This window comes from Leptodactylus fuscus, chromosome 1 (assembly GCF_031893055.1).
Source record: "Leptodactylus fuscus isolate aLepFus1 chromosome 1, aLepFus1.hap2, whole genome shotgun sequence".
In the NCBI taxonomy this organism is placed as follows: domain Eukaryota; kingdom Metazoa; phylum Chordata; class Amphibia; order Anura; family Leptodactylidae; genus Leptodactylus; species Leptodactylus fuscus.
This window is the reverse complement of record NC_134265.1, coordinates 203,652,120-203,663,209: the sequence shown is the minus strand read 5'-3', so window position 1 is coordinate 203,663,209 and position 11,090 is coordinate 203,652,120. Positions and strand designations below refer to the sequence as shown.

Below are 11,090 nucleotides of genomic sequence, written 5' to 3'. Positions count from 1 at the left end.
AAACAACTTCATTTCTGTAATTTTAGAGAAAATATCATTTTAATTTAAAAAAAAAAAAAAACATCTAATTGATGACAAAAAACATATAAACAGTAAAATTCTGTGAGCAATACAAACAGTCAAAATGTACAAAACTTAAATAGAGATAAAAATAGGATTCCAGGTAAAAGCATAGAAAACATACAGTTCTGTAAAAGAGTCTTTTAGAAGAGTTTTTGGTCACCTTTAAACCATGGTTTCTGGGGGGAATGTGACATACATTGAAATGAAAACACGCAACTTCATCTCTGATGGAGTCTCTTTCTTTGGAACAACAAGGCTTGCCATCGGGATCTCAAAGGACGAACTCAAAAGTCTTCCTCAGGGCGATGCTCAAGTTTCGCTGCAGCTTTCTGTAGGGTCCTCAGATCCGCTTCCTTTGCGTCCTCCTGCCCGGCTAAAATAAGATGCTATAACTTATCACCTGGTAGAACCTGAAAGCATAGAAAATATCTTCAAGGTACTTTTTCAGTTTAAATACAGAACCTCATACTGGTCTTGTTGGTGGGGGTAGTCTTAGCATTTTTCCTTTAGTTCTTGAATGACCATGACTCACTAACCAGGGCTATTATAAACTAAATTTCTTGTAATATATTACTTTATTATCCATGCTGCTGTAACACACTGAATTTCCCCATGGCTGGACTATTAAAGCCTTACTAACCATACTAACCACTAAACCACCATAATAATCATTGAGTCACCATGCTAACCACTGAGCCAACATACTAACCACCAACCCACCATGCTAAATATTGAATCATCATACACAAGTGTAATAAGGAGCGCTATTGGAGGTCCTTCTTCCCAACCACGGTCAGGCTACATAAGCTACATCAGGCTAAGTGAAGATCACTTCTCACATTGAACTAAATGATCCTGCAGTTTTTCTTTTTAGTTGCTATGACTCCTACTATCTTTTCTATCTGCAATTCTGACCTTGTATATGTTCTTTCTCTTGTAAAATTACTGTATTATCCATGCTGCTGTAACACACTTAATTTCCCTGTGGTGGGACTATTAAAGGATTATCTTATCTTATATATTAAATGTAATGCAAAGCTTTTAAGCACCACCCCTCACTGAAAGTAACCAGTCTGTTCTTTTAACTCAATTGGTATGGCAAAGTGATAGCAGCTTTATGGTCCTTGTTATCAATTTCTTCTGAGCTTTGAGAAGATCACATGGTATTAGCAGGTCATTTTGTGGCAGGACGGAAATTTAATGGAAAAGGGCTACATTTTCATTGCAATTAATGGATTTGCAATTTATCTGATCAATCTTCATAACAATCTAGATTTAATCCAAATTGCCACTATAAAAAGTGAAGCAGTAAACCTTGTGAAAACCAAATGTTGTGTCAGAATTTAAATGTGTCATAAATGACAAAATTTTGCCACAATTCATTGTTTTTATATTGTACAACTTTTCATTATATTAATATGCTTTATTTCTATGAAAACAGAAAGCCCCATTAATATAATTATTTTCTTAAATGTGCAAAATATAAGCCAACAAACCCAGTAGATGTTTTGTGAAACATGTAAATGTTTGGTAGATTCAAGGGATATCTCATCTTGTAATAATATATCCCTTGGTTAGTCTGACCTCTAGGCCTGTTGCTGGTCCAAAAGGAAGGAATCGTGGACAAAAAAAAAAAAAAAAAACCTTGATCTTGGGGGACCACAGTTCCTCAATGAGAAAGTGATAATAAATTCTAACTGCAAATAATAAATTCTAACAAAAATCTGCAAATAAAAACTGTACCTTCTTGTACTCAACTATTGATTTGTTGAATATTTTTTTTTCCTTCTTAGACATTTTTTACTTATCTGGTAGCTTGATTCCTGAAGGTGGGACATTTATGGAATATTGTATTTTTGAAATATCATATGCAAGATAAGAATACTCCTTGTGGAGAAGGTGACAGGCAGATTGCTGGAGTCCAGATACATCGGCCCCAGGTTTCTGATATATGTATGGTCCAGGGTGGAGTTGGATTAGGTCTCAGCCCAGGTGTAGATTCTTAGCTCATTACTGGGCCAGAAAAGGCTGCAGCTCCTGTACTGCAGTACAGTTCCATGAGCTGAAAGGAGGGATATTGTTCTGTCATTCTGTTTTGTTTGTGTGGTTGGTAGTAAGCCACAGGTAAAGTTAGGTTATCAGTTCTGTTTAGTTAGTCACTCAGCGAGCAGGTTTTTTAATTTTGTTTTGCCGAAGTTAAGGCTGTGTTTTGTTTTGCTCATTTTGTGCCTGAAGTCAAGATTTATTTATTTTCCAGGTTTTTTTTTTTTTTTTTATAAATAAACTAGTTTGCTGCATATTTTGTGTCCCTGTCTTGACTGTTTGAGTCCATACCATTGCTTCTACTGACCTAACTTCCCCACACCCTTCACAGTAAGAAATATGCGTATGAAAATATTTACATGTATCATATATTATAATCAGCATAAAAAGTATATTAGGAATTTTGATTTCACACTGGTTATGGATTCCACTTATTATATTATATTCATAAAGTTAAAGACCATAAAACTATTTGCTACAAATAATTCATTCAATTTCAAGCCCAATATTTTCATGTAATAAATAATGTGTATTTTCTATTATGCCGTGCCTACTTTATTTACTGGTACAAATATTTTAGTTATCAAGATCTAGAAAAATGCATGAACTTGCAAGTTCACTGGTCTTTATATTTAGATCTACTAAATGGATGTTTTTCTTTTTCCATATAGTGTCTCAAATAGCAGAAAGTTCGCAGAGAAGAACTTTGTGAAAACACAATGAAAAACGCTGCAGAAAAAAACACTGTGGGGTTTTCTGAAGTATTTTTTTGCTGTGTTTTGCTACATGAGGCCTTAGCCTAAAGCGAAAGAAAAACTGTAGCACAGCAAGCAACTGTGTTTCTGTAACTCCCAAACTCTGTAACTTCTATTTACCATGAAGGGGATTACAGAAACAGCACAGATTTGATGCTTTTCTTTATTGAAATCTTTATAATGTTTGGTCAGGATGTGAATACTTCCTTGATGACTGGTTCTTAGGATAGTTCAATATCATATTGGTGGATGTTCAACATTTGTAACCCTTACTAAATAGCTTCTTCGCCTACTGTATCTGCACAATGCATGGGGCCAGAGACAGACAGCATCTTACACTGTGTGGTGGTTCTATCAAGGTATCGTCCCTTCGCTTACATTCAAGTGACTGAGAGCTAAGCTGCTAAGAAGTCCATACACAATATTTATGGAGCTGTCTGCTCCTGATCCTGCGACTGCAAAAGCTGAGCACTGGGGTGACAGGCCCCCTTCAGGTCTAATATTGATGGCATATATATATATATATATATATATATATATATATATATATATATATACTAGCAGCTTTGAGACAATCCCTTTAACAAGGTTGAGATGATTGTCTCCCATACTGTACCCAAGAATGACCTCATTCACTAGATATGACTGATGCTACTTCCAACTACCTCTCAATAAATCATGTTTATATGTAGACCCTTACAGGTCTTTTTTTTTTTTCCTTTTAAATTACTATTTTTTTACCCCATTCATGTAACCAAACTACACAACTTAAAAGAGGCCTGTTATATTATTTCAGAGACTGATTTCCTGCCTAGGCTTGATGCCTGTATGTTATTTTTATAAGGAGACTTAAATGAGCCAATCTGGACCAGCTGTGACTTCCATTCCTGGCATCCCTTCTTCACACTCCTCCAGTGCTTTCTCCCTATTGCCCGATAAACTCAACTGTGACTTCTCTAGCTAGCAGATTCCCACTCTAAAAGGTTCATGGTATCTCAATTAGCACTGCAAATGGAGCAACATTTCTTTTAATTGTTGGATAAGCCAAAAGGCGTCAGTCGTCCTATGAGTCCTTTGAAATAGAAGGAATGTTCCAGTGTGTGACCACATCTTTCTTCCGGAGACTGATTATTTCAAAAAGGAAATATGTAAGATGTATTTTGTTGTTTTTTAAAGGAATAGGGAACATAGAAAATCAATTTAAAAAAAACTACCAAGACTACCACTCTCGGTCTTCTCTGGTCCTTTGGTCCCATTGTGTCTCAAATTAAAATAAAACTGTCTTTACAAAGAAACAGAGGACAAAGAGAAGTTAAGGCTTGGAGGGTTTTGGAAAATATGCTGGTAGATAGAAATCTTGCTATGAGATCTCTGTTACCAGTGGTCTATATATGGGAGACGGCAGGAAAAAAAACATAGATCATCATTTTCCCATGAAAATAACCATATTTAAATTTGTAAATTAGTAAAAGTTAAATATAAATAAATAAATAAATATACAAATTTGGCAAAATTTTTAAGATTTTCTTTAAACATCTTATTAGTGACAATCTTTTGTCTTGATCAGTTGTCAATGGATATGATCATTAACGCAGCAATTGCTTTAGTTAGATAAATGTAAAAAAAAAACTAGTTATCATTTCCTTATTGTGGTCTGGTTATCAGTCAGTGACACCAAATACAGGAGAAGATAATCCAGGCACAGTAAGGAAATCATGACAAAAGCCAGACCTTAGAAAGCTTCAGATTTAATGGTAGTATCCATTGGTAACTGATCAAGACAAAAGACTGTCAACCTCTAAGACAGATTGAGAAAAAAAATTTAACTTTGCAAAAAAGTTTGAAATATTTGCAAACTTATATTTATAAAAACTTTAACTTTTCATTGTCAACAAATTTAAACATGGTTATGTTCACTTGAATACCCCTTTAACCTCACCAATGGATTTGCCACTGGCTTCATAGGTTTGACCATGGTAGGCCAGGGCACTATGTGGCAACTATAGTCACAGCAAAGTGGATGGGATTCTAGCATACATTATAGAAAAATATGCGCAGCGGAAACACAATTAGAAATTGTGGCATGTCAATTATACCTACAGAAATGCAGTCAGTTTCCCTATAGGTATTATGGAAGGAGAAAGGAAACCTGTGCAAACTCTCTGTCCAAAGCACTGCAGAGAAAACCAAAATGCCAGAAAAAGTAGCACTGCATACTGTGCAAATTCGAGCCATAAAATACTGACAAAAACTTGATGGACCCCATTATCTCTGCTATGAAACAGATCTTTTGTCCTTTCAATAGTGGCAATACATTGTTAACATGCCTAATGACAAGGAGTTAATGGTGTAGGATTTTATGCTTTTCCTTCTGCTTGCAATTTCAATAACATGAATCATTTCAGTATACCAATTTAATGCCTTACTTAATGCCGCAGAAAAAAAGTTCTGTTTGTCTTAAGCTCATAAATGTATCAGTGCCTACTCTGCAATGCTAGCACATTCATATTTTCCCAATAACTCTTATTAAAGTGGTTTAGTCTTCATCCCATTGTTTGGACTCACTACTGTGCTGAGACACTATCCAGCACACAATAGACCAGATGAGATTTTTCCTTTTTACTGTTTCCTTTTATTTCTTTCCCAGACTCATCCTGTCCTTACCATCTGTGTCTTAGAGTACTTCAAACCACTGTCGTCTTTTCCCTATGTTCCTCTCTTTCATAGCAGTCAATTCATTTAGCAGTGAATTTCCGAGTAGCATTAAACAAGTGTGACATGGTAAGTAACTTAGCCATGTGAAATAAGGCATGCCATTAATCACAGGAAATAATTGTCCTTGGAGTCCTCTGAAAAGTATCAAGTATTCCAAAATAATTTTCTAATGTTCAGAGCATTTCACACTAGAAAACACAGAAAACATATGAGTGTGCTTCCCAATGAGAAGTCGCTTCGGGGATGACTTTCTTCCTATTACAACTGTCATCTCTAGCAAGCTTGTTTTAAAAGTATAGGTTCACTGAACTCTGTTACAATATTTAATATGGCATCACTAGAGACGTATAAACACATTAGAGATTGAGCAGGGAACGGCTTGTAAAATGGTGTATACATTTTTAGTTTCAACCAAGTACATAAAAAAGCACCTTTTTACGGAGGGGAAGTGGCAATTGAATGGGTAAAAGTATGTATTGTATGGAGATTAGTGCACCAGGAGAATGCAGAAGGTAGTGGTACCCCCACTCTCTTTGTAAATCTGTTATCGCCACATATCATATAAAATAAATGCAATTGTTCACTATACAAATAATCTTGTGAATTTAGGGTTCTTATTGTTGTATTCCGCACTGCATACAGAGTACCAGTGTAATAAGGAAATATTCCACTGATGTACAAATAAAATCGGTAAACCTTGTTGGTTAGTAGGTTGATTTTGTTTTCAGCCAAATTATAAGAAAATAAATTACAAATTCCAACCTCCTATTGATGTAATAGTATTGTGAATATAAATATGGTGTCATATAAGGTACCAAATTTTGACAACGCTTTTGCCATTAGTGACGCTAAGTTTTTACATGTGTTGTTACAATTTGGCTTTGCAGTTACTTAAAGCGGTTTTCCGGACAGAAAGTCAGAAAGTTCTGTTATTGCTAGTAATGGGTTAATAAGTACACCCGTATATCTTTAGCAGTGTTTGGAGTGATTTCTGGGTGTCTCTGGCAGCTGCTACATCCTCTGCATTTGTTTAGTAGGTGTTCGCTTCCTGCTGTGCAGCTTCCTGTGTAGTTTCTGCACTAGTTCCCTCTCACTCAGCCCCCCTCCTCTCTCACTCTGTTACAAAACCCTCCCTGTCTCACTATACCTTGCGATCCCGCCCATTACTAGCCCCTCACACTCTCCCCATCTCACTAGCCTAACAATCCCACCCATTACTAGCCCCTCCCACCCTCCACTGTCTTTCTAAGCCTAGCAATCCCTCCCATTAAGCCTAGCAACCCCTCCATCCCTCCCCCATCTCCCTAGCTTACCTATTCTGCCCATAACTAGAAAACAGGAAGAGGAGAGGAGCCATTCCCCGGACATAGGAAGGCTTGGTAAGTATTGATTGGGCTAGGAGAGGGGGAGAGTGATGGTGACGTTCCGTTTCAGAAGTGGGGAACTGGAGAAAGTGTCCCTGGAGCAGTAACATGACTGCTCCAGGTATATGGGTAATTAGAGATTTATTTATTTTTTAATTGAAGTAAATTAGAAGTTAGGTGGGGGAGTTTAGTTTAGGGGTTTAGGGGTATCATTTTATCCTGGACAATCCCTTTAATATATATTTCTTCATATGTTTCACAGATCCATGTGGGATCTATTTTTTATAGCCAGATTTACTGCAATGGGTGATTTAGGTGAGTGAAAATGGATCTAAGAGTCAAATCTATGAAAAATTAAATCACTCAATTGTGTGAATAAGCTCTAAGGCTTATATTGTCCTAGGTGACCATAATGATCTCGAGGTTCTGCATGGGAACAGGAACATAAGTTTTAATACATTTTGATTACTTATTATTGGACAATGGGAAGAATATGCAAATCTGTCTTCCATGATGTAATTAGGAATTGGTACATAGTTATCAATTATTTTAATTGTATAGGTCATAAATAGATTGTATGAAGTGTTTTAACAATAAATCTTAGGTATTTACCTAGTTACAAATCTATTTGCATATACGATACCAGTAATGGAAAATCAGGATGTTGTTACTTTACATTCCTTAGCAAGCTATGTTTTCTTACTGGCTTCGTGGGATGGCACCTTTAACCAGTGAGAAGGACATTATATAAATAAGAGTGATTGTGTAACTGCTTAACATCCCAGTAACTCAACTCTTTATAGTCTTATAAAAGCATGTATATTATGGGGTATTCATCTCTGAGAAGGCCTCGTAGGTTTATAGGCAGCAATTAGGGCATGGTATGTATCAGAAATCCGAAAGCAAAATATACAAGACATTTTTAAAAGGTGAAATAGCTCTCCCACAACCATAAACGGCACTTCTCACCAGCAATAACCGACTGAATTTGGCATAACATCAGGTTCCCACAGCAACAAACATAGGTACATGCATTGGCTTTCTAAATATGACATTTTATTTCACGTCATAAAAGTATATAGACTTTTAGGTTTTATTCAGAGGGGCATGTCCCAAAGCAGACACAAAAGCATTGCATTTCCCAATACTATCCCATTACGACCAAAGTGATTTAAAAATAAGTCAGAATGATAACTCTGATCACTATGTAAGGTTAGGATAAGTAGTCGTGAAACAGACATAAGCTCAGACCTAGTCATTCAGTTTTACTTTATTAGTTGTTATTGCAATTGCTATGTAATATATTTTTTATGACAATTTTAACAATAAATATGAAACCCCACCTCAATTTTGGCTTTAGTATTGTCAGATACACAAGGTCATTTTCCATATAGAAAATATGGTTCATTTATGGTCTGTATTTCCCAGACTGCAGACCCCATCGTGATTACAATAGAGGATAGAAGTCCTTAAGTAAGGCAATGACACAACATTATGGTACTCCAAACAGAGTACAATTGGGGAAATACTGCTAATATAAAGCCCATATTTTTCAATGAAAAATGCCTGAGTGCAATGCAAAGCAAACAATGTTGCTGATAACGTGCATAGAGAAGCCTGCCTTACCAAAGGTCAGCCAACACCATTAGAGGTACTAATCTATGCAGGACAACAACATGCAATTACTAAGCAAACAAGAGGATAATATTTTTAAGTATTTTTATTAAATACTAGCAGAAGGACCCAGCTTCACACAGGTATATATCATTTTTTTGTTGGTGTAATGGCCCCATAACAATTGCCCAGTTTTGTACTGGTGTAATTTGTATGTCGTTTGTGTGTGTCCATAAGTGTCTTGTGATCATATGTATCGCAGATTGGATATCAGTGAAAACCTGTGATCGGTTGTTATGGATACCTGGAGTAAAGCGGTGTGAATGGGAACTTGTGTAACAGTGTCATCCACAGCACCCTCCCCCTTTAAAGCTGACTTACAACAGTAACGACAAATGGCTGGGTTGCTATGGAAACCTGAGTAAAGCTTTGACTTGTGATACTGTGTGCTGAGCTGTGTATCTAATTCCCTGACATGTGATACTGTGTGCTGAGGTGCATATCTAATCCTCCGGCATGTGGTATTGTGTTCTGAGGTGCGTATCTAATCCTCTGGCGTGTGGTACTGTGTGCTGAGTCATGTATCTAATCCTCCGGCATGTGGTACTGTGTGCTGAGCCACATATCTAATCCTTTGGTGTGTGGTACTGTGTGCTGAGCCACATATCTAATCCTCCGGCGTGTGGTATTGTGTGCGGAGGTGCATATCTAATCCTCTGGCATGTGGTACTGTGTGCTGAGCCATGTATCTAATCCTCTGGCATGTGGTACTGTGTGCTGAGCTGCATATCTAATCCTCTGGCGTGTGGTACTGTTTGCTGAGCCACGTATCTAATCCTCCGGCATGGGATACTGTGTGCTGATCCACGTATCTAATCCTCTGATGCATATACAGTACAGACCAAAAGTTTGGACACACCTTCTCATTCAAAGAGTTTTCTGTATTTTCATGACTATGAAAATTGTAGATTCACACTGAAGTCATCAAAACTATGAATTAACACATATGGAATTATATACTTAACCAAAAAAGTGTGAAACAATGGAAAATCTTTTTATATTCTAGGTTCTTCAAAGTAGCCACCTTTTGCTTTGCACACTCTTGGCATTCTCTTGATGAGCTTCAAGAGGTAGTTACCGGAAATGGTTTTCACTTCACAAGTGTGCCCTGTCAGGTTTAATAAGTGGGATTTCTTACCTTGTGAATGGGGTTGGGACCATCAGTTGTGTTGTGCAGAAGTCAGGTGGATACACAGCTGATAATCCTACTGAATAGACTGTTAGAATTTGTGTTATGGCAAGAAAAAAGCAGCCAAGTAAAGAAAAATGAGTGGCCATCATTACTTTAAGAAATGTAGGTCAGTCAGTCCGAAAAATTGGGAAAATTTTGAAAGTGTCCCCAAGTGCAGTTGCAAAAACCATCAAGCGCTACAAAGAAACTGGCTCAAACGAGGACCGCCACAGGAAAGGAAGACCAAGAGTCACCTCTGCTGCGGAAGATAAGTTCATCCGAGTCACCAGCCTCAGAAATCGCAGGTTAACCAGCTCATATTAGAGACCAGGTCAATGCCAAACAGAGTTCTAGCAGCAGACACATCTCTACAACAACTGTTAAGAGGAGACTTTGTGCAGCAGGCCTTCAGGGTAAAATAGCTGCTAGAAAACCACTGCTAAGGACAGGCAACAAGCAGAAGAGACTTCTTTGGGCTAAAGTACACAAGGAATGGACATTAGACCAGTGGAAATCTGTGCTTTGGTCTGAAGAGTCCAAATTTGAGATCTTTCGTTCCAACCACCGTGACTTTGTGCGACGCAGAAAAGGTGAACGGATGGACCCTACATGCCTGGTTCCCACCGTGAAGCATGGAGAAGGAGGTGTGGGGGTTCTTTGCTGGTGACACTGTTGGGGATTTATTCAAAATTGAAGGCATACTGATTCAATATGGCTACCACAGCATCTTGCAGCAGCATGCTATTCCATCCGGTTTGCGTTTAGTTGGACCATGATTTATTTTTCAACAAGACAATGGCCCCAAACACACCTCCAGGCTGTGTAAAGGCTATCTGACCAAGAAGGACAGTGATGGGGTGCTAAGCCAGATCACCTGGCCTCCACAGTCACCAGACCTGAATCCAATCGAGATGGCTTGGGGTGAGATAGACCGCATAGTGAAAGCAAAAGAGCCAACAAGTGCTAAGTAGAGATGAGCGAACACTAAAATGTTCGAGGTTCGAAATTCGATTCGAACAGCCGCTCACTGTTCGAGTGTTCGAATGGGTTTCGAACCCCATTATAGTCTATGGGGAACATAAACTCGTTAAGGGGGAAACCCAAATTCGTGTCTGGAGGGTCACCAAGTCCACTATGACACCCCAGGAAATGATACCAACACCCTGGAATGACACTGGGACAGCAGGGGAAGCATGTCTGGGGGCATAAAAGTCACTTTATTTCATGGAAATCCCTGTCAGTTTGCGATTTTCGCAAGCTAACTTTTCCCCATAGAAATGCATTGGCCAGTGCTGATTGGCCAGA

General features: G+C 37.9%; 1 protein-coding gene across 2 annotated transcripts in view; it reads right to left on the bottom strand.

Moving 5' to 3' along the window:
• Positions 1-247: 247 nt before the first annotated feature.
• The window catches only part of CRLF1 (cytokine receptor like factor 1), an 80,748-nt gene continuing 69,905 nt past the window's right edge, over positions 248-11,090 (bottom strand). For both annotated transcript variants that reach the window (XM_075282244.1, XM_075282235.1), the window contains exon 8: positions 248-473. In XM_075282244.1, coding sequence (XP_075138345.1) covers positions 460-473 — 14 coding nt within the window. In that variant the 3' untranslated portion in view covers positions 248-459. The remainder of the gene's footprint in view (positions 474-11,090) is intronic.